General features: G+C 40.1%; 1 protein-coding gene across 3 annotated transcripts; it reads right to left on the bottom strand.

The window, feature by feature from the left end:
* Window positions 1-439: 439 nt before the first annotated feature.
* On the bottom strand, window positions 440-23,972 carry LOC307121874 (troponin I, fast skeletal muscle-like). Of its 3 annotated transcripts, XM_079809641.1 has the most exons (11): window positions 23,854-23,972; window positions 17,999-18,082; window positions 15,847-15,963; window positions 13,410-13,490; window positions 13,009-13,131; window positions 8,021-8,052; window positions 7,878-7,914; window positions 5,214-5,342; window positions 1,530-1,619; window positions 1,279-1,455; window positions 440-698 (listed from the first exon to the last, which is right to left on the bottom strand). In XM_079809641.1, the coding sequence occupies exons 6-11, from the start codon at window positions 8,026-8,028 to the stop codon at window positions 612-614; spliced, it is 528 nt and encodes a 175-aa protein (XP_079665767.1). In that variant the 5' UTR covers window positions 8,029-8,052; window positions 13,009-13,131; window positions 13,410-13,490; window positions 15,847-15,963; window positions 17,999-18,082; window positions 23,854-23,972; the 3' UTR covers window positions 440-611. The 3 variants fall into 3 exon arrangements, with proteins under 3 accessions (XP_079665767.1, XP_079665766.1, XP_079665765.1); XM_079809640.1 differs by lacking the exons at window positions 15,847-15,963; window positions 17,999-18,082; window positions 23,854-23,972 and having other exon boundaries at window positions 13,009-14,364; XM_079809639.1 differs by lacking the exons at window positions 13,009-13,131; window positions 13,410-13,490; window positions 15,847-15,963; window positions 17,999-18,082; window positions 23,854-23,972 and adding an exon at window positions 9,054-9,173.
* Window positions 23,973-24,417: the final 445 nt, after the last annotated feature.

Here is a 24,417-nt window from a genome sequence, read left to right as displayed (position 1 = left end):
AACCACACAAATCCTTTGCGGAGGGTCAAATCGACTGCGGTGCACCCCAACAAACCATGCTGCACCACCGCCAACATCGCAAGGAAGGCTATTACTGCAACAGGCCAGGCAGCATCAGCCCTCCATTCGATGGCTGGTGTTTCAGGCAAAGATGTTAAAGAACCTCATTGTGAAAGGTGCTGTGGAAATGGTACCTATCTAGAGTGTGAAAGTGGATCCTACAGCTGTTTTTTTTCTGGTTCCTAAAAAAGAACCAGTCTTAGGCCCCACGCGCAAATTCAATATTAAATATTAAAGGAATACATATAAAGCAATGAAGTTGATAAAGAATTAAGAAATGACTGCTGTAGTATTTCTTCATTACAATCAAACAAACCATTATTCAAAGAGTGGAAGGGAGTGAAAGAACCCAAACGTGCGTAATAAAACAAACATGAAAAAGGATTTTCCTCAAAAGCGTTTAATGGTAGTTGCTCTGCGATGATACACAATTATCTTTCAGGACGTACATACTGCATGTAACAAATGCTCATTTGAGGCACTGAGAGCTGAAGACATAAAACTGCACTGACAAATTCCTACAACAGTTAAATAAAGAAATGTCCAGAAATTTAGGCCTCGCCCTCAAACATCTTCTTCCTGCCGCCCATACCAGCCTTGTCCTCAACATTCTTACGCCAGTCACCGACATCTGCAACCTGGATTATGAGAGAGGAATTGAGTGTGAAGGAATGGTATTTAAATTAAACATATATACTGTGTATATACTGTATACTAGACCTGTCAATGTTAACACTTAAAGTAAATTTGTTTTATAATTGATACATTTTATATCATTAACACTGTTAATTTCCTGTTTATTAATGTGAAGCTGCATTGAAAAAATTTGTAATAAAATGTGACTTAATGTGACAAAAATGCATTATTAGCCACTTACTAATTATCAACATCAATAAACATTTTTATCAAAGCAGCTAGCACAATTTTTACCAGCCTCTAATGGATTTTTTTTTTTTAATAATAAATATAATTTTTTATTATATTTATTTGACAAGTGATACTAAGCGATTAAAATATTTATATTATTGTTTATATGTTCACCTACATGCTACAAGCAATAAGCGACTTGAGGCCAGTTAGGGGGATTTGTCAATGGTAAAATCACTGTAATGCACAGCCTCTCGTGGCTTATGGCATTATGGTTTAGACCCATAATTAGTCACATCTGCTCTGTCTAATAAGCACAAAGGAATAGTCACACCATCATATTTCACTCACCTCCTCTTTGACCTCCTTCTTGACTTGTTTCAGGTTGGATCTCAGATCCAGAGACACCTTGTGCTTGGAGCCCAGCAGAGCCCCCAACATCTGATCGGCAGACATGCGCACTTTCTTCAACGCGGGTTTCTTGAACTTGCCGATCAGGTCGACCACCTTGATCTTCAGATCTTCAATCTATACACACATTAGGCTGGAGTCAAAACAGACCTATGTGTGAGTATTTATTAGTTTATATTGTCAGAAGTTACCTCTTTGTCTGCCTTGCCCACTTTAGTCTGCAAGTCGTATCTCTCCTCATCAACCTTGTCGATCTGCTGGTGAAGTTTCTTGCACAGTTCCTGAATTGCGACGTTGAAAGAGTCAAGCTCTCTTTTCTAACCATCTGTCGCATTGTTGTGTTTCAACAGTATTCAATATAACTTTCATCATCCCTAGGTGCACATACGTCACTGAGACATCAGTGAAACATCTGGCCAGTACAGTGACTGGGAGGGGACATGTTTGAATCTCATACTAACTTGTGGGAATGTGATATGTCGTGGCCACAAGATCTTTTTGTCGAGGTAACAACAATTATGTCGTGGCCATGCAATGTAAATTTGTGGCCTCAAGATCATATGTCAAGGGAACAGTGTATTTTAGCTATGTAATGTAGTCTTAATCTTGTTTATTATTTGTGTGTGTGTGTGTGTGTGTGTGTGTGTGTGTGTGTGTGTGTGTGTGTGTGTGTGTGTGTGTGTGTGTGTGTGTGTGTGTGTGTGTGTGTGTGTGTGTGTGTGTGTGTGTGTGTGTGTGTGTGTGTGTGTGTGGGCATGTTTTCGTGAAATATCAGGACACAAATGTGTATAATGACATGGGTATGACACAGGTATTACAAAAAGAGGGTGAAATATGAGGACGTTCCCCATGTCCTCACTTTTCAAAATGCTTATAAATCACACAGAATGAGTTTTTTTACACAGAAAGTGAACTGCACAGTCTCCTGTGAGGGTTAGGTTTAGGTACAGGGGCAGTGTAAGGGGATAGAAAATACGGTCTGCACGGTATAAAAACCATTACGCCTATGGAATGTCCTCACATTTCACAAAAACAAACATGTGTGTGTGTGTGTGTGTGTGTGTGTGTGTGTGTGTGTGTGTGTGTGTGTGTGTGTGTGTGTGTGCGTGCGTGCGTGCGTGCGTGCGTGCGTGCGTGCGTGCGTGCGTGCGTGCGTGTGTGTGCGTGCATACATGCGTGTGTGCGTACGTGTGTGTGTGCGCAGTGTATCCAGAAAGTTCACAGCACTTCACTTTTTCCTCATTTTGTTGTGTTAGACTTATTCCAAAATGAATTAAATTCATTATTTTCCTCAAAATTCTACAAACAATACCCCATAATGACAACGTGAAAGAAGTTTGTTTGAAATCTTTGAACATTTATTACAAATAAAAAACGGAACAATCACATGTACATAAGTTTTCACAGCCTTTGCCATGACACTCAAAATTGTGCTCAGGTGCCTCCTGTTTCCACTGATCATCCTTGAAGTGGTATATTCAGTATATTGGACATGGTTTGGAGACATATCTGTCTATATAAGGTCCCACAGTTAACAGTGCATGTTAGAGCACAAACCAAGCCCTAAAGTCAAGTCAAGTCAACTTTATTTATATAGCGCTTTTTACAATGCAGATTGTTTCAAAGCAGCTTCACAGTGCCAAACAGGAAAATAATGGAACAGAATTGTATTCGGCCGTACAGCCGCTCCGGAGACAACGGTGATGTCATCTATCTCATTTCAATTATCATACAGTGACAATGTGGGCATTAGATCAGTAATTAGATCAGTAATTTAGTTTATATGGTTAATTTAGTTTACTAATTAGATTTATTGTGAACTATTATTTAGTTAAATTTAAGTTAATTTAGTTTCCCCAACTGAGCAAGCCAAACCAAAGGCGACAGTGGCAAGGAAACCAAATTCCTTAAAGTGCAGGGAATTGTCTGTAGACCTCTGAGACGGGATTGTATCGAGGCACAGATCTGGGGAAGAGTACAGAAAAATTTCTGCAGCATTGAAGGTCCCAATGAGCACAGTAGCCTCAATTGACCACCAGGACTCTTCCTAGAGCTGGTCACCCAGCCAAACGATGAGCGATCGGGGGAGAAGGGCCTTAGTCAGGGAGGTGACCAAGAACCCGATGGTCACTCTGACAGAGCTCCAGCGTTTCTCTGTGGAAAGAGGAGAACCTTCCAGAATAACAACCATCTCTGCAGCACTCCACCAATCAGGCCTGTATGGTAGAGTGTCCAACCTGCGGAAGCCACTCCTCAGTAAAAGGCACATGACAGCCCGTCTGGAGTACAAAAGGCATCTGAAGGACTCTCAGACCACGAGAAACAAAATTCTCTGGTCTGATGACAAAGATTGAACTCTTTGGCCTGAATGGCAAGTGTCATGTCTGGAGGAAACCAGGCACCACTCATCACCTGGCCAATACCATCCCTACAGTGAAGCATGGTGGTGGCAGCATCATGCTGTGGGGATGTTTTTCAGCAGCAGGAACTGCGAGACTAGTCAGGATCGAGGGAAAGAGCTCCAAAAAGACTTGAGGCTGTAATTGGTGCCAAAGGTGCTTCAACAAAATATTGAGCAAAGGCTGTGAATACTTAAGGAACATGTGATTTTTATTTGTTATTATATGAAGACATGTTCTCGAGGCCACAACTTTACATCGCATGGCCACAACATAATGATTGTCACAATTCACCAGTGAGAGTGCCCCTGATTACCACCAGAGGGCACTCCACCCCGGACTGTCATTCCATCAAAGACTACATTTCCCATAATCCTTTGCCCAGACTCATCATCACTTATTGTTTACACCTGTCTTATTTTCCTCATTACCTCTGCCTATATCTAGCCTGTTCACCCTGTCATTCACTGCAAAGTACAACTGCAATTCTGAGCGTTCTCCCTGGTTTCTTGTCTGACGGTTTTTGGATTACCTGCCTGTTCTTGGATTACTCTTTTGCCCGTGTTCCCTGCCTTGTTGTGTTTGTTTGTTTGGACTGCCTGCCTGTGTTTTGACCTTGCCTGAACTCTTGACTACGATTGTGGATTACCCTTTCAATAAAGCTGCGTTTGGATTCTCAATCTTCTGTCGCAGAGCAGTTACGTTACAATGATGTCGTTACCTTGACAAAATGATCTTGTGGTCACGACTTATTATCACATTCACACAAGTTAATATGACGTTCCCACAAATGAATATATCGTGACGTTTATATGTCGTGGCCATGACAAAAATAACTGAACCAAACATGTCCCCTCCCGGTCACTGTTGGCCAGCACTAATATACATGAGAACATACAGTATTTGTTCATTCACAACCATACATTTCAAGAAAAAATATTTTGAAGATTAAGAGAGGATTTTAGCTAAATATATTCCTTTGGAATTCCATTCCAATTCCATTTTCCAGATGTGTACTATGGTTTTATTTAAGTACTTTCGAAGTGCCATGTAAATTGTGCATCAGTGTTATTTTATTTTTATTAATATTATAGTTTTTTACTAAAATTGTTAATTACTTTTCAAGTTTTTTAAATATTTTTTTATGTTTTAAGCTTTAGTAAATTTATTGGGGGTTTTTTGTCATTTTTCTTTGTGCTTTTTTAAATATTTCTATATCGTTTTTTACATTTTTTATTTTAGTCTTAGCTTTAATTAAATAGTGCCTTGGCAACTAGCTGAATATATATATATAAATGTTTTTGTAAAGAATGTACTTAAAATAATCTAACAAAAAATTACAAATGAAAACATAAACAAATAAACATCTTAGTGATGTACATGTGCTATGAGAGAATGTGAAATCATATTTTCTGTACTTTGAAGGACTTTTAAATCATTTAGCATTCTGAACTTTTGGTGAATGTGGTAACAGACCTGCAGTTCTGGTGTAGCTCCGGGCATGGACAGAGGAGGGCAGTTTTCGGTCATGTAATTCTCCTTATCTACAATGTACTGAGCGGCTTCTTTCTCCATAAGGGTCTTTGCAATGGAAAGCACCAAACTCTGTTGGGCAAATACATCAGTTAGACCCTGAATTTCACTATCACAGTGCTTATATCAGAACACACAGACAAACATAAAAGCAGTCAGAAAAAAGACACTATTGTAAAGACCCCATGTAACCACATGACATGCAGTTTTCTTTCACATTGAAACAAGAAGTATGGGTGGGACATTTCAAAGGGTAAGTTTTTTTATTTTTATGTCAAAGCCATGATGTGATTTGATATTTAAAAATGTCTTGGCTAATCCAAGCTTTATAAAGGCAGTGAATGGGAGCCCAAAATGTTAAGCCCAAAAAAGTGCATCCATCCATTATAAAAGTAATCCACACGTCTCCGGGGGGTTAATAAAGGCCATCTGAAGCGAAGTGATGTGTATCCATATAATATCTATAAAATATCCATATTTAAAACTTTATAAATCAAAATGTCCACCTCAGCTTCCACCAGACAGCCTTATGAAAAACTGACGCGACATATAACGTTGGACGTATCGTAAGCATTTTGAATTGCGAGAAACTCATATACACGTAGGATGGCTTGAGGTTGAGGGTGAGTAAATCATGGGGTAACATTTGGCCTTGTTAGGAGATGATCAATGATCTTTGGTTCACCTGTGACTGGTCATAATGTTTTGGCCAATCAGTGTATATTATATTAAAAGTCACAAAAGTCAAATAATAATTATATTAGATTAAATTTAGTGTTGTCAAAATTAGCGCAATAAATACAAATAAAAAAATGTTTAACACAATTAACGCAGCATTCGTTTTTTCCATCATCATTTGGCTAGCATTACAATATATGATCGCGCTCTTATTCATGCAAATACTTTTAAACCATTCATGTGCGATAAGACATAAAAGAGAACTCCGTGAGTTACTACTGGCGCACGCATCAGTGAATCTCCTGTCTGTGACACACATGCACTCAAGCCACTTCAGACAGCGCTTGAACAGACAAAAACACACAATTTATGCCAAAATGACCATTTTGTTGAGTATCTTCGCAAGCAAAGTTAAACGAGTTAAATGAAGTCTTAAATTAACGTAAAAGATCCACGTCATGTGTGTCAGGTCTTAAAGTAACAGAAGCCTAATAAACCGGCTGCTGTATGTCATTAATGATAATCAAAGAACAAAAGACAGTGAAAGTCACACTGCTCTTGACTGAATAACGTTTGTAGCTTTAAAGGGTTAGTTCACCCAAAAATGAAAATTCTGTCATTAATTACTTCCCCTCAGGTCGTTGGACACCCGTAAGACCTCCGTTCATCTTCGGAACACAAATGAAGATATGTTTGTTGAAATCCGATGGCTCAGAAAGGCCTCCATTGGCAGCAATGTAATTTGCACTCACAAGCCCCATAAAAGGTACTAAAGACGTCGTTACAAAGTCCATCTCACTACAGTGGTTCTACAATAACTTTATAAAGCGACGAGAATAGTTTTTGTGCGCAAAAAATATATATATAAATAACGACTTTATTCAACTAGTTCTTGACTTCCGCCTGGGCCTTTGACGTGAACTCACGAAGCACCACGACGCATGCGCAAGAATATGACTTTCATTTCACGGCTTTGATAAGGCACTTTTACGTGCACTTGTTCGTTTCTCACGGTTCAGGCATCCAAGAAAGCACACTTTAGCCCCATTTTGACCACTACGCCAAGACCTAAAGCACGATCAATGTAGAATTCAACAGCTTAGATACGGCGCGTCTTCCTCTGTTTGTAAACAAAGCTCCTCGCTTCCGGATCATGTGTCAGAACACCGGCTCTACGTCATATTCTCACGCATGCGTCGTGGTGCTTCGTGAGTTCACGTCAAAGGCCCAGGCAGAAGACAAGAACTTGTTGAATAATTATTTAGATTTTTTTTGCGCACAAAAACTATTCTCGTCGTTTCATAAAATTATTGTAGAACCACTGTTGTGAGATGGACTTTGTAATGACGTCTTTAGTACCTTTTATGGGTCTTGTGAGTGCAAATTACATTGCTGCCAATGGAGGCCTTTCTGAGCCATCGGATTTCAACAAAAAATATCTTAATTTCTGTTCCGAAGATGAACAAAGGTCTTACGGGTGTCGAGTGACATGAGGGTAAGTAATTAATGACAGAATTTTAAAGAAGGATTCATCTATATTTAATGTATACTTTATGCAGTGAAGACTGGGAAGTGTTTGATAACTTTATTCAATTTCTGTATATATCCTACCAGTTAGACCTACCTAAAAATCTTAAAGCACTGTTTACAAGGTTTCATGGGTCAAAAACAATAAAAAAACAATTACTTTTTGTGCAGTTTGACAGGGCAAGTAAAAATCTGAACCAGTCTGACTGGGACAATAGAAAAAAATAAGCCCTGATATATTGAAGGCATGGATGTCGGAACCATGGTATGTGGGTGGGACACGACCCACCCACTTTTTAAAACCAATTATATTGGACCCACTAACGTTTACCATCTCTAATTCAGTGAGGAAAAATAATATATAATATAATATCAAAAGCATCTGTGCGTTATTTACTCTACCTTGAGATGGTGCTTGCGGCTCGATGTCATCTTTTTTCTGTCATGGATGATGAAGAAATTACAATTTAACAAAGCAAGAATAGATTCCCATTTCTTTGATATCAAATAAACAAAATAAATAACAGAGATATTCATATACTCACTCAGACATTTTGGCTCCCTGTTTTCTTCACCCCTGTACAGAGTGCAAAACAGAAAGAAAATGTGGAGACATTTTTAAAGAGATTAAACAACTTTTATGTATCTACTTTTTAAAACAATGCATAATATGGTATGGTATACAATATTTATTCATGATCCATTCGAAAGTTCTTCAGTGATATACGCATTAAGAGAGATTGTTTCATATAGAGTGGGCTATATTTTCTGCATTATAATTTGAAACCAGCACTTGGGAATGTCTGGGCGATCCAGAGGGAGGGGTGTGAATTTCCCCCTCTGATATCCAGTATCCCTGTTTCTGGAACAATCTATGCAGATGCCAACAATACAACCAATCGCAGACCCTGTCTGCAGACAGACTTGTGCTTTGCTGTATTCAGATGTCTTGCATATTTATAACAGTTCCTTCAAAGCTTAGGACGGTTCGACAGAGATATCTAAGGGAGGGATTCATTAAAGGGATAGTTCACCCAAAAATGAAAATCCTGTCATCATTTACTCACTCACAAGTTGATCCAAACCTGTAGGAGTATTTTTCTTCTGTTGAATATAGATTTTGAAGTTTCTGGTCCCCATTGATTTCCATAGTATATTTTTTATACTATGGAAGTCATTGGGGACCAACAAGAAATAAATTGATTCAGGTATGGTACAACTTGAAGGTGATTAAATGATGACATAATTTTCATTTTTTGTGTGAACTATCCCTTTAATGCTAGAAACAATAAATATATTACAAATACAATTCTGTCACCCCCTGAGTAGCATTTCAGCAAACATATTCATGTCCATACATTTAAAATGTTGTTTTTGTGCCAAGTTCATTTTGGCAGTCCAACACACATTGCAAGATATTTAACTGGCATATAATTCAGTAGCAATAAAGTAGGATTAAATCATTTGTGCACAATACTAAAATGACACAACACCACAAAAACAAGTCAAGCTACAAAACAGCATCTTTCGATGAGACAAAATAGAATCAAACCATGAAAAGGTAGATGTTGTCCTCACCTATGTGAGAAATTTAGGCAGCAGCTCAGCCCTGAAAGAAGAATGTCTGAAGGAAGCAGACCACTAGCAGCAGGACTGCGCTTAAGGACGGTATATAAGGCTGGCGTCATCACACGTCTCCCCTGTTTAAGGTAAGGCACTAACCACAGTTGGTTTGCCAGCCTCTTGAAATATCCACTTTTAATGTCTGCCAATCACACTGCTTAAAATAGACTAATGGAGAAAACAAATTTCCAGATGTCAGGATAATAAAACAAGAAGAATTAGGTCATGATGGTTGATTGATATGATCAGATAAGGGCTGCCAGGGGTCGTTCATCTACCAAATGAATTGCTTAACATGCAGGGTTTTCGAGAATAACACTTGATTTTGTGTTTGTACAGTAGTTTACAGTATTTTGGTACAGTAGTTTTTGTAATGATCAAGTTTCTTATATGTTTAGAAATAACTAATTTATTGTGTTTCAAAGAGGTGCTCCCCCTACTTTGACTTAACATGATCCTCTAGGCTGTAAAGTCAGCAGGGCTGACTAATAAACCTAAGATCATTTCCAAATACTTATACAGTTGTAAACCTGGTAGTATACTATTTTCAGAAACTTCTCAGACTGCATCTTGTGTTGGTCAAAGAGATGCTCTATGTGGCATCTTAATCAGTCCCAACAACAAGGAAGAAGAAGAAGAAGAAGAAGAAGAAGAAGAAGAAGAAGAAGAAAACAAGACTAGAGGGTGTTTTTTTTTTTTTTTTGCATTTCATGGAAAGAGAGCACGATTGCATACAGAAATGCTTTAAAAAGTGCTAGATCTGCTTATTTATCGACTCTCTTAGAAGGAAACAAACACAACCCTAGGTATTTATTTGATACAGTGGCTAAATTAACAAGAAATAAAGCTTCAACTTCTGATGTTTCCAAACACTACAGCTGTAATTATGTCTTTATGAACTTCTTTACTTGAAAGATTGATAATATTAGAGAGAAAATTATAACTATTCAACCATCTACTACAGTATTGCATCAGACAGTGCATTGTAGTGTCCCTAAGGAAAATTTTCATTCATTCGTTGCTATAGGAGAGGAAAAATTGTCTAAACTCGTTAAATCATCTATTTCAACAACATGTTAGGTATGTTATATCCTATACTGACTAAGCAACTAAAAGAGATGCTTCCAGAGGTCATAGATCCTCTTCAATCTTGAATTAATATCATTAAAGGTCCTGTTCTTCGTGATCCCATTTTTCAAACTTTAGTTAGTGTGTAATGTTGCTGTTAGAGCATAAATAATACCTGTAAAATTATAAAGCTCAAAGTTCAATGCCAAGCGAGATATTTTATTTGACAGAAGTTCCCTTTCAAAGCCTACAGCGAACGGCCGGTCTGGACTACATCCTGGTACTTCCTGCTTTAATTACGTCAGTAGAGCAGTTTGTTGACTAACCTCCGCTCACAAGAATACGCGGAAAAAGGGGGCGTGGTCTTGTTGCTCCCTCGTGGAGAAGAGGAAGTGTTGCGTTCAGTTCGGTTCGGTTGCGTTTGTCGCCATGTCGTTCAGACGCTGTTATTTTCATCCCGGAGTCAAATCACCTTTGTTTGGCCTTCAGGGGCTGTAGTTTGAGCGTGTTCATCTCCCCGTTATGGTAAGAGGCATGACCTTCCCGGGCAACGCGTGTAAGCTGCTGTCGAATCACAACACGGGAATCGCTGGCACAATCAGAACTCGTTACGTGTTTCTGAAGGAGGGACTTCATAGAACGAGGAAATTCTCAGGCCGTTTTGAGGACAGTGAAAACAGCGGTATACAGATAAGTAAATTGTGTGAAAAATACTGTTTTTTTACACATGAAACATGAACACATGTTATATTGCACACTGTAAACACAATCAAAGCTTCAAAAAAACACGAAAAACGGGACCTTTAATTCATCTTTGACATTAGGATACGTACCAAAAACTTTTAAGCTGGCTATGATTAAACCGCTTATTAAACTTATATAACAGAATTAGTCAATTACAGGCCAATCTCAAATCTACCCTTTCTGTCAAAGATACTAGAAAAGGCAGTGTCCTCACAACTATGTTCCTTTTTGGAAAGAAATGGTATCTGTGAGGATTTCCAGTCAGGATTTAGATCTGTATCATAGTATTGAGACTGCTCTCATTAGAGTTACAAATGATTTGCTCTTATCATCCAACCATGGTTGTATCTCTCTATTAGAGTTAGTCTTAGTGCTGCATTTGAAACTATCGACCACACATTCTTTTGAATAGACTTGAAAATGATGTTGGCATTAGTGGAATTGCATTGGCATGGTTCAAATCATACATCTGACTGTTAACAGTTTGTAGCAGTAAATGAAGAGTCAGAAGTTCAGTACGGAGTACCTCAAGGCTCAGTGCTAGGACCGTTGCTTTTCACCCTGTACATGCTACCCTTGGGAGATATCTTTAGGAAACATGGCGTTAGTTTTCACTGATATGCTGATGATACTCAGCTCCATATTTCTTCGCACCTTGACGAAACTTACCAATTCACAAAAATGTTTGACTAGTAATTTCCTACTACTTAATTCAGAAAAAAACAGATTCTAATTATTGCACCAAAAACCTCCACACATAGTAACCTAGAATACTGTCTAACACTTGAAAGTCTTCGTCGTCAGTGAGGAACCTAGTTGTGCTCTTTGAAACCAATCTTTCATTTGAAAGCCACATTTCTAACAGCTGTAAAACCACATTCTTCCATCTTAAAAATATACCTAAATTACGACATATGCTCTCAATGCAAAAATGCTGAACAGTAAGTTCATGCGTTCATGACCTCAAGGCTAGATTATTGTAATGCTCTACTGGGTGGTTGGTCCTGCATGCTTAATAAATAAACTCCAGCTGGTCTAAAACGCAGCTGCTAGAGTTCTTACTAGAACCAGGAAGTATGACCATATTAACCCGGTTCTATCAACACTGCATTGGTTCCTCATGAAACATTGCATACATTTTAAAATCTTGCTAATTACTTACAAAGCTCTAAATGGTTTGCTCTTAACGCATTATAGTCCTTCACGTCTACTGCGATAAAATAAAAAAAAAAATGGGCCAGTTGATAATACCTAGACTGCAGGAGGTCGATCCTTTTCCTATTTAGCAGCTAAACTCTGGAACAGCCTTCCTAACATTGTTCGGGAAGCAGACACACTCTGTCAGTTTAAATCTAGACTAAAAATGCATCTCTTTACTATGGCATACACTTAGAACATTATCAATTTATATTATTCAAAACAGTTAAATGATTGTTAGGCTGCATTAACATTAACACTTCCCATAACACCTGATGTACTCATGACATCATAAGAAGAATGGTATCTATGCTAATGTTAGTCTCACTGTTTATCCCGAGGTTTACAGTAGTCTGCCGGATCCAGATCAGATGGTGGGCCTGCGCCTAGACACGACCACAATGCAGCCCTGTTGTGTCAGCAGAGACCGTGTCAACTAGACTCTGCCTTGTGAAGGCCTTTTTCACTTCACTTTCCCTCTGTACAGATGAAAACGTTATCAAAATTATCAGAAAGGACTTACAAAGCTGTGCTATGCAATTCAGACAAGTCATTTGGCAGTCATTTTGTAAAGTAAAACTATGCGCCTGCTTACATAAGTATTCAAACGCGCTTGACTACAGACTGAACACGTAATTCTTACGTTCATGCGGTCAACGTTCTCACAGATTCACATTTTTTTAAAGTTTACACGAAAATGAACAGTATAGTTTCAAAACTATTTCAAAACCTGTTTTTCGGGGGTTGCATTCTCTAGCCACCGGGTGCTGTTGCTGTGTGGATGAGCGGCCGGAACGCACTGAGAGTTTTCTGTTTTGGTTGAAAATGGTGTTGTGTAAGGGGCTCCAAAGTAAAAAACTAATGATTATTTACAACGGAAATGAATCAATCAAAAACTTACTTTAGCTGAACAGGGTGTCGTGTAGGGGTGAGGTGTCAAAGTCGCAACATCTTGCTACTGGGGTGCCTCAGGGCTCAGTGCTTGGACCACTTCTCTTCTCCATCTACATGTCGTCATTAGGATCTGTAATTTAGAAACATGGTGTAACAGTATGTTGTTATGGGAAGAAGGAGGTGGGAACCGGCTAATGTTCAACAAACTTTAATCTTAAAATAAACAAAATGAAAGTAAAAACGGCAGCCGTGTACACCCTTAATAAAACGTAAACAAAACAACATAAAGTCCAGGCCTGGTCCTCTCTCATCCATCGCTCCTCTGTGAGAGATCCGAGACCGGTGTGACACGCAGCTGGCGAAATCATGCAACTCTCAAGGCTCTCGCCCACCCTGCTTGTCACATACCCCCATCACCCCTTGCAGGCCGGGGGGTACCCACGAGACTGCGGTCTACTCCCCCGGCGCCAGTCTCTGCAGCCACAGCACCTGGGGGTAAGAACAGACGAGACAATAGAAAAGGAGACGGAAGCACAAGGAGCGACGAGACAAGAGAGTTGAGTGAGGGGAAAAAAACGAACGTTCAACAAACTTTAATCTTAAAATAAACAAAATGAAAGTAAAAACGGCAGCCTCCTTATGGACGGATGCCGTGCACACCCATAATAAAACGTAAACAAAACAACATAAAGTCCAGGCCTGGTCCTCTCTCCTCCTTCACTCTCGTCGCTCCTCCTTTTATGCTTCCCTCGTTCCGCCCTGCTTGTCACACATGGATTTTCCAATCACTGCTATGCTGATGACACCCAACTCTACCTGTCATTCCAGCCAGATGATCAGACAGTAGCTGCCTGCATCTCAGCTTGCCTGACAGACATTTCTTGCTGGATGAAGGACCTTGAGAAGGCAGCTGCTTGTGTTCTCAGCCAAAACAACACTTCATCACAATTTCCCTAGCCTGGATGCCAGCCAAACTTAGTCCCGCCCACAAAATTTGAGGTCGGCCAGCTCGGTCTGGACTTGATCCGTTGTGGAGCAACTATGAACAGGAGCTGTTCGGACCAATGAAATTGTCAGTGCCGGCTTTAGACGATGATGGACAGATGATCAACAGTAACGTAATCATCAATGTCACCAAAGAGCACTTGGGTTGAATTAGTTCTAATCCTAAACGGAGAACTTGTTCGTATATGCATTCACCTTTACTATTTCTCTAAAAAATGATGATCATGTTGGTAAGTAGCCTACTCTGTGTATCCTTAAATTCTTTTTACAACACCGGCAAAGATCGTTTGCACTAATCTTCTTCTTCCAGCGTGCGTGCAGACAGGGTTGCCACAATCCGCACAAATGATAAACAAAACTATCCCAATAGCTTTCCAGGGGGTCCTCCAGAAAAATAGCGTTTGGGGGGTAAAATATGTGTTTTTTTGTTGGCAGGGTTGCCTGCTAAAATTCGCATTCCTGGGTCTAAATATCACATAATTGGGGTCGCTTCAACCCATGGACATTGAAAAACAGCCCGCGGGAAAACCGCGAACTTGGCAACACTGTGTGCAGTTGAGTTCTGTTGACATTTCACAACTAACGTTATGAGTCGCTCTGTTGCTTTGATTGGTTGTAGATCTATCCAATTGAGGTCTTGAGGTCAAACTTCCCCATTCAGCTAGGTTCATCATATGGTTCACCAACCATAACTCGACAGCCAGGAACCTTGGAGTTGTGACTGATGATCAGTCGAACTTCACAAACCACATTGCTAGAACTGCCCGGTCCTACAGATTTGCCTAATACAACATTAGGAAGATCCGGTCCTTTCTATCGGACTACGCAACTCCTTGTCCAAGCTCTTCTTCTATCCAGACTGGACTATTGCTATGCTCTCTTGGCAGACCTTGCAGCATGCACTATCAAACCTCTGCAACTGATCCAGAATGCTGTAGCAAGAGTGGTCTATAACGAGCTGAAAAGAGTGCACATCACACCTCTCCTCATAAACTTTTACTGGGTGCCAATTGCCGCTTGCATCAAATTTAAGGCACTGATGTTTGCCTTCAGAACATCCATAGGCTCTGCACCCCTATACCTAAACTTGTTACTTTAGACTTATGTGCCCTCCAGAGGCTTGTGTTCTGCAAGTGAACGGCACCTTGTGGTGCCATCCCAAAGAGGCACAAAATCACTTTCACGGACCTGGACGGTTCCCTGCTGGTAAAATGACCTGCCTAACTCAACCTGAGCTGCTGAGTCTTTAGCCACTTTCAAGAAATGGCTGAAGACATCTTTTTTTTGTCAACACTTGACCCATAAACACACCTTACTACATGTAGTTTAATCCTATAATGTAAAGTTAACCTGAATCCAAGTTTGGCTGAAATATAGCTACTTGGCTATTTCTCTTTTATACAAATTTTCCTTCTAAAATTCTAAGCGAAAATCTGTTTAGCTTAACCAAATTAAAAAAAAAAAAAAAAATCTTTTTTTTTTTCTAAATTGTGCATGCAGAACATTATTCAGGGTAAAACCTATATTCATTAAGAGTTCATTTATAAAGAGAATAATACATTAATTAACTTTATTTGATGACAATGATGTCTAATACAAAAATTCCCAAAAAGTATAAACCTGAATCCTAATTGGCTATTAGTTGGCAATACTCGTGCGGCCTAAGTGACGTCAGTGAAGAAGGAAAGTCATTTCAGAGGAAGAGCAAGCTGATTATTTTCAAACTATCAAGTCATTGTGTAGAAAAGTTTAATTTTATTGATTAATTAGCTCAAAAACAAGTTGGCACGGAATACATTTCAAATCACAAACAAAATATCAGTAGGATCACTGAACTTACCATCAGCTTCAAGGTGTCTTATAGAACTCCACATTCAATAGAGGAAACTTGGTTAATTTGGACCAGTTCCACTGATGAAATCATGTTCTTCTCCTCATTAGCTGACCTTCATTAGCTCTGAAAAAGTAACGTTAACTGAATCAAACAGAAGCTGAGGCATGTCTAATATGATGTTTAATTACAGGAGATGAAGACTCCAGTCATGTAAGCAGCTGATTCAAGGAGCAGGTCGCACTCTCATGGAGGCTGCCATGTTGAGATCATATGACCAGCCGAATACTGCTCACTTTATCTTGATAATTCCCCTATTTTTAGACACTTTTGATTGTAAAATAAATTAATAACAACAAAATTGCCTGGGATGGAATAAGTCAACAATGGCATCGGTAACTGCAAACTTCTACTTAAAACTACATCAGTCTTGGCCTCAGACGTCATGACCACGGACCGTTAGCTGGACATCTGATGCATATGGCACACAAAATAGGAAACACTGTAAACACTGTTCTGTTTACAATTGTGACAATAAGCTCAGAGTCAAAAAAACGTTGGATTTTCAGAAGTATGTGAAGTTCACAGCATAGACTCTTTAAAAGACATCCAAGAGTTTTACATGACAGTCTGTTATTGAAAAGACATTGACTTTACATTTTCATGCCCCTAAACATGACGCTGAACAAAAAAAACTGGATTGGTTGCTTTACAAGCCAGTAAGTTGGAAAATTAGTGTTTTTTGCTACGCAGTCATCATTTTCACACGTTGTTTAAATAGCAAATGCTCTCGCGCCCAACTGTTCACCCATGGGTGTGCTGGTCTGAAAGCGAGGTGTGTTCAGGCGCATTGTTGGCTATTTTGAGTCAACTGCGCCATTGACCAACTGAAACCTGGTGTAAAGTCAATGGCACAATATTTTTTGTGTTATTTAAAGAGCGAGTTGGTAAAATGCGCCTATAGGCGGGTCCACAACGTGAAGAATTGTTTGTACAAAAATGTGTGTACACAGAACAATGTGCGTGCACTCTGCTTACTACACACACACGCGCAGCAGCACACAAACACTTTTAAATATGAAAAATTAAAGGATTAAAATGTAAAAGATTATTTTTGTGTACATAAATATAAAAATGCCTACATGTCATAATGGATGGTCATTGCATGTATCAGAAGTAGCCTACTTATTTGCTGTAATGATGAGCAAGCAGGCGTAATTGGACGAGCAGATCCGTTTCCTCACTATAGAGAAGCGCTCAGTTTTTCCGCTTGCAAATTACACCATGTAAATAGCGAATCCGCCATGGTGCAAGCGCAACTGGCTTTTAAAGGGAATGGGAGATGAGACTCTGATTGGTTTATTGCCCAAAACACACCCATGACTCATTAAGAGAATAGGGGCAACCCTTTTAGACCATGCGCCTGGTGCACCGACCAATTTTCCCATCATTAAATTTTTAATTTATACCACAACCAAAAGTGTTGAATCAACAAGTTAAACAAAACAAAATAGTTTTTTTTTTATATATATGTTTTTTATTATTATTCATCAATAATAATTACAATTATTATTATTTTTAATTTTTAATTTTTTTTTGGTTACTCAGCAATGTAAAAACAACTTTAGACTTTGCAACAACCAAGTAATGTCATGCTAATTTTTGCTCACACTTTATCACACTGGCAATGTTTGGAACAAACAACACTCAATATGGCATGTTCAATATGTACATATACTGTACCTACTGTGCTCATTTTTGTATACGTGACTAATAACTGCACTTTGCTGCATGGAATACTGTTTCCCACAAAGCAAAGCTCTCAACTTTCCATTCACAGTGTGATACATAAACGGAAAGTAACATCAACTGCCTCTTTAACAAACCAAATTTTGTACACATGCTTGGAATAAAAAAGTGAAATAACCATTCAATATTTACTGCACTGACTTAAACAGGTAATGTAATAAGGTAGGCTATGCATTATGCAACAATAAGTATACTAAAATTTACATGTTTATCATTGCATAGTGCATAGGCTACTGTATCACAGTGATTACAAAAAATATAGTAGTATTCTGTTTTGTCAATTTCATGTTATGTAGTATTATGCATAGTAATGGTTTTCGGAATCTATTTACAGTTTGAACATGCAGATTACCTGCAGTTCCCACCATGACCAGTAGATATCGCTAGAGACTTCTGCAACTCTCTCCATCTATCTCTCTTCCTGATTATGTTCATCCTTAATCCCAGGAGAGAAGAATCAAAGGTTAGGTAAAAAAAAAAAAACACATTCCTCCAATGCTCTAAGCGTAAGGTAGGAGTTTAACTGATATTTGCACGAGCAGTTTTGTTTTCCAGACGCTTTTCCAAACACTTCCCTGCTGCGCCCCAATTCAAAGGCTGCATCTATCGAAAGCTTCATTTGGAGGCCGATTTTGTCCCCGCAGCACGATGATGACTGTCCCAATTCGAAAGGCTCCTTCAAATCTAGCCTCCAAATGCATCCTTCGTTTCAACAGATGGATCCTTTGCTGCCTTGCCTATCCCAGAATGTATTGCGCGCCAGTGATGACAGGATTTTTTATGGAGAAATTGCTGAATTACACTTTAAACGTAAGTATTTGGTTTCAACTTACTTAAATATCTAATGATACAAATGTAAAAATAAATAAAACACTTCAAAGCGGTTCAAATATTGGCATATATCTTAGATGCAATTATATATATATATATAGTATAATGCTCTTTATTATATACAGAAATTGGCCATGGTGAAAATATTTACACAATTTGTGAACCAATTGAAAGCAGCTGTATCATTGGTTAATATGTGCAGTTTTTTTCTTTTTCTTTAATATAATTTTCAGTCTTGTTACCTGTTTAGCTTCACAGGTAAATTATTTTTATAAAAAATTTTTGGTAGCATACATACATGTTGAGCAAATGCAAACCAAGTGAAACCATATCCCTAATAGTCTCCTCACAGGAGGATTTGATTTCTAAGTGTCAAATCATCAGTTCAAGTCATCAAGCAACACTGCACTGAACCAGGACACACGTTTATTCTTATGAGAGATAAGCTCATTACATTCATAATTCAACTATTAAAAATCCTATTACATATTAGACTTAACTAAAATGAATTGCCACAATGGCATGTTAAATGCCAGTAAATTCAGAATCACATCAAGTAAAATCCTAAAACAACACACACATTTGGGTAACACTTTACAATAAGGTTGTATTAGTTAACATTAGTTAATGCATTAGTTAACATGAACTAACCATGAACAACACCTCTGTTCAACATTAGTTAATCTTTGTTTACGTTAGTTCATAAAAATCCAGCTGTTCATGGTTTGTTCATGTTAGTTCACAGTGCATTAACTAATGTTAACAAGATTTTAATAATGCATTAGTAAATGTTGAAATTAACATGAACAACGATAAATAAATGCTTTATAAGTGCAGTTAATTATTAGTTCATGTTAACTAATGTAGTTAACTAATGTTAACTAATGAACCTTATTTTAAAGTGTTACCCACATTTGCATGACATTTACAAAGGCAATAATAAAGTACTTTTATTATTGCAGAATTAGTATTCGTATCATCACAAGCCTACCAAACATTTAATATTCCAGCAGACAAAAACCACTTGACGGTTCATAAATAATCCTGCTCAGATTATATGCCGATTTTTCCCTCTCTCAATAGTGTTAAATAGATTAATAGCGGAATTACAGTTTTAATCCAGAAAGCAGGTGTTAGGTCCACCGCTAGGTCCAGTAAAGAAGGAGCATGTTAAATCCTTCAGATCCAAGGTAAGATTCAGGGGAGTCAACCAAGATGTGCTCACCCAAAGAAGAAGGCTTGATTCACACATGCTGTTGACAGGCAATGCGGGTTTTTAATGCCATTCTCTGATGGCTCAGCAAAACCTCTGATTTCTCTTTAAGGAGCTGCTGTGTTGCTAAGACCAGTGGATCAGAGCACACATCTGAAATTCACACCGCAAATACCTTCCGTGTCCCCTTCTTAAAAATAACCTAACCTTTAAAGATATCTTTTTATTTGCTTATTATTTATTTGCTACTTGGTGTTTTCATAGAATTTTCACCTCTGCTAATAATGCCTACTTTCACTTATCACAAGATGTAATTTAAGTCTCAGGTGTCCCTAGAATGTGTCTGTGTAGTTTCAGCTCAAAATACCCCACAGAACATGTATAATACCATGTTATAATTGCCCATTTTTGAGTGGAAGGAAAAACATGCTGTTTTTGTGCATGCATCTTTAAATGCAAATGAGCTGCTGCCCCCCACACTACTTTCCAGAAGAGGGCGGAGCCTACAGCTCTTGCCTCTGATACTCTGCCAAAGAATAAAACATCAGTTTGGATTTGATTATCATCTCTATTAAGGTCACACTCATGTGACATTGCAGTTATTCATCATCATGAGTGTCTAGGTTACTAATGTAACCGTTCCCTGAACCAATCACCTTCAATTGTTAACTAAACAAGCCTATGTATATTGGCCAGTGAGATTTGCATACCGAGCTTGGTATTTGGCCGAACCCAGAGAACTCCCTCTGTATTCCTGGCTGTGGTAGGAAAAAGCCAAGAGTGAGGAGTTGGGGTGGTGGAGGGATGCTGAAAACTGTCGAGGAATGTAGGTGAGTCGACTGTGTATATATACTATATGCTTCCTTTCATCCTGATAGGATAGACATGGTAACAGCTGATGACGAGTTGATTGGATTGATCATTTGAACGTGCTCCTCCCAAACTTCATTTATGAAACATCATTAAGAGTGTCGAAGATGCAGATGCTGGCAAGCTGAAGTGTGCTCCTTTTGGCAGCCGCCTCCACACAGTCCTAACCTACCCAGCGCCACATATTAAATGGTAAATGGACTGCATTTATATAGCGCTTTTAACAGACCTACGGCCATCCAAAGCGCTTTACATTTTTGCCTCACATTCACCCATTCACACACTCATTCATACACCGACGGCGGTGTCAGCCATGCAAGGCGCCATCCAGCTCGTCGGGAGCAGCTGGGGTTAGGTGTCTTGCTCATGGACACCTCGACACTTGGTCAGGTGGAACCGGGGATCAAACCACCAACCTTCCGGTTTGTAGACAACCTACATGAACCACTGAGCCACTGCCGCCCCATAGCGCCCCATATTAGCCTGAGGTGGTAGTCCTCCATACCAAAAGGGTTGGAAGAGACAGGGTTTAATCTGGGAATGGTCGTAGCTGCTTTTTCTTTAACGTTTTATTTCACTGGGAAGAGTGCTTAGGATCTCAATTCCCATTGTTTTTCAGCCATGACCAGTGTTGTTAATGCTGGGGAATCATAGTCCAATGGAGAGGGACGCTGCAGAGACCACACCCTGCCAACGTGTGGGGGCTACACATATGGACTTAACAGTTGGGCAGTGCAACATATGAAAAATCTCTGGAAGATCTCTGTGGAAGTCCTACCTAACCAGGGAGGAGCCACTACCAATGCAGAGACGGGGCAGAGCAGAACTGCCCAGGGAAAAGGACAATACACATATGGGATTACCGAGGAGGAATCACAGCATATGAGCATCTAGCCCAGTACAAGAGCTGACCAGCCGGGCATGTACACGTTTACTGGGCCTGGTGTCAGACGCCTCCGCCGCGTCTGACTGCCAAAGGATGCTGAAGGAAGTCGAGTCAGGGTTTGCAGAGTGGGGAACTCACCTAAAGAGCAAGTTGGCACTCATATCCCCCTGTTAGAGGGGTAGGGAAGGGTACTGGAAGGGAGACACCGAGCCAACCTTCCCATGCATTACTTGTTTGTACCCAACACACTGGAAGAAACCGGCTCCACTCGGAGATTGTAGAATATTACGAATGTGTTAGGTGTCACCCAGCCCGCAGCTCTGCAGATGTCTGCCAGACAGGTGCCATGCGCCAATGCCCAGAAGGAGGCAGCACCCTGAGGGGTGTGACCCCTCACTCCGAGGGGGCACAGCTCGCCTTGGGACTGATATGCTAAGGCAATGGCATGCATTATCCAGTGGGCCAACCTCTGTTTGGAGACAGCCTTTCCCTTCTGCTGACCTCCAAACAGACAAAGAGCTGCTCTGAGCTTCAGAAGCTCTGCCTGCGGTCCACGTAAAACACGCAGTGCGCAAATGGGACACAGCAACACAAGGGCTGGGTCTGCCTCCTCCAGGGGCAGCGCTTGCAAGTTCACAACCTGGTCCCCAAAGGGAGTGGTGTGAACTTTGGGCACATATCTGGGCTGGGGTCTCAGGATGACGTGAGACATGGCCGGCCTGAACTCAAGGCATGATTCGCTGACCGAAAATGCCTGCAGGTGCTCTTGAAAGAAGCAAGCACGGTCAGGAGCACTGTCTTTAGAGACAGGATTTTAAGCTCAACTGACTCCAGCAGCTCGAAGGAAGATCTCTGTAGACTAGAAAAGACCACAGAAAGGTCCCAGTATTTAACCTCCTGGTGCCTCCCAAGAACCAGATGACCAGGTCGTGCTTTTCCAGTGACCTGCTATCAACAGCATCATGGTGTGCGGCGATGGCGGCAACATACACCTTCAAGGAGGGGACAACTTCCACTGCAAGCCCTCTTGAAGGAAGGAAAGCACAGAGCTGATCGGGCATTTCCGGGGTTCTTCCCCCCCGGAAGATGCTTACATACTGCCAACGCTCTTCATGCACTTCCGGTAAGAAAGGCACGGGAACGGGGAGAGGCGATCTTTGCGTCGCATTCTGAGCCAAGAAACCAATCATCCAGCTGCGAGAGCAAGCATGGCTGTGAACTCTGATTCCGATTCAACATGAGCAAACACAGCCAAAGAGGGAGGCTCAGCATCATCTCCCTCTCCAGAGGACAAAAGCCCTGTCACTGATGCAGCTATAAACATCTGATCCTCATCCAGAGCGCTGAATGACTCGCGGATGTGCTTTTACACACAATCAGAGGCTGGGCAACAACAAAGGAGACTCAAGTATTTAGGAGAATTTGAGTAGCGACAAGCATGCCGACGTGGTCATGTTCCCATGCGAGAACACAATCTCAGCATGCTAGGCGTGTGAGATAATGACTGTGGCCGTCAGATGAGGACAGGAAACGACCGCATCCAGGAAAGCACGGACGGAGATGTGGAATCCACTTCAGTTATAGATGAATGAGCGATCGCTGTACACAACCGCTCGGCTCCAAAGCAAAATATGCCGTAATGCCGGTCATATTTATGTATGGGTAGGTGTGACTCGGCATGCAAATCTCACTGGCCAATTTCCATTGGCTCGTTTAGTTACCACTTGAAGGTGATTAGGCTCCCAGGCAAGACCCCATGGCGTCAGTCCGATGTAACATCGAACGTGACTGACTCAATGGAAAAAAGTTTATTATCTGCATGCTTTTCAGTTTAAACTTATGAACGTAAACACATTAAAAAAATTTGCATGTGTATATTATATTTGTATATTGAAGTGAAAGCAGCGTAATATACAGTACCTACTGATAAATATGCTGTTAATATGAATCAAACTACAAAAGATTAACACTCACTGCTCTTGATTGAATAAACTTTAGTAAGAATACATTTCTTATTTGAATGCCGCTGTTAATGCTCTGGCGAGGAGATACATGGCTGACTGTGTACAGCTCACTCAGGGGGGGAGCCAAGCTAATAGGGCAGACCCCGTCAGCAGTAGTGGGCGGGGCCTAAGTTTATGGGACTTCACGTTGCATAGAAACTGCAAATGGCTTATTCTGAGACAATGCTTCTGTTTAATGGAGCATGGGTTAAGGAGTGGGTTCTTATCATTATAGGGTGGTTGTGTACACAGACTGCCGACACACATTTATGTTCTACATGTTAAATTTAGCTTTATGTTATTAATGAAACTATTAAACTAATAAGGGGGACATACAGTTTTACATAAAGAAATACACCAGCAAATGCTTTGGGAGATGGAGTGTGGTTCTCGACTTTACTCACCCGATGATGCATCAAGACATACGGGACATCCTTCTGCAAGAATGATAAAATATTATAATTATAATTTACCCTTACACTGGATAATAACCTTTTAAATACAAAAAAAGTTCTGTCATGACAACTCTCGGGGTGTTGTTTATGGTAACGGGTATGACAATATTGATATGTTTGGTCTTGGCGGTATAGATCTGCTATGCTGCTGCTGCTGCTGCTGCTGCTGTTATTGCTGCAAAGAACACGAACAGGACTTGCTACAGCAAATACATACACAACATGGTGTAAGACATGCTGCTACTGTACAATATAGAGTACATAAATTTCCCATAGCAGATATACAGGTGGAACTGTGGAGGGTGGAGGGTTTCTGAAAGTGTGCTGCAGCTGCTACAGCAAATGCTGACCAAGTATTTGAAGCTTGAGCAGCGAACTCATTGGCTACTGATACAGCAGGAACCAATCAGCTGTGCCCTATATAGAATAATGTGATTGCAAGAGGATTGAGTTCAGGACCTATTAGCCTGCACCGTCAAGAGTTTCATGACAGAACTCTTGTATTTTTTATTT

Source organism: Gobio gobio, assembly GCF_949357685.1.
Source record: "Gobio gobio genome assembly, chromosome: 25".
Lineage (NCBI taxonomy): Eukaryota > Metazoa > Chordata > Actinopteri > Cypriniformes > Gobionidae > Gobio > Gobio gobio.
This window is presented reverse-complemented; position numbering and strand designations above follow the sequence as displayed.

What these genes read in the sequence shown, in the direction of transcription:
- LOC307121874 (XM_079809641.1), bottom strand. An exon ending in GAGCTACACCAGAACTGCAG is followed by an intron (nt 1,620 to 5,213) that starts GTCTGTTACCAC and finishes GTCGCAATTCAG; the next exon opens with GAACTGTGCAAGAAACTTCA. An exon ending in AGAAGGAGGTCAAAGAGGAG is followed by an intron (nt 699 to 1,278) that starts GTGAGTGAAATA and finishes CTCATAATCCAG; the next exon opens with GTTGCAGATGTCGGTGACTG.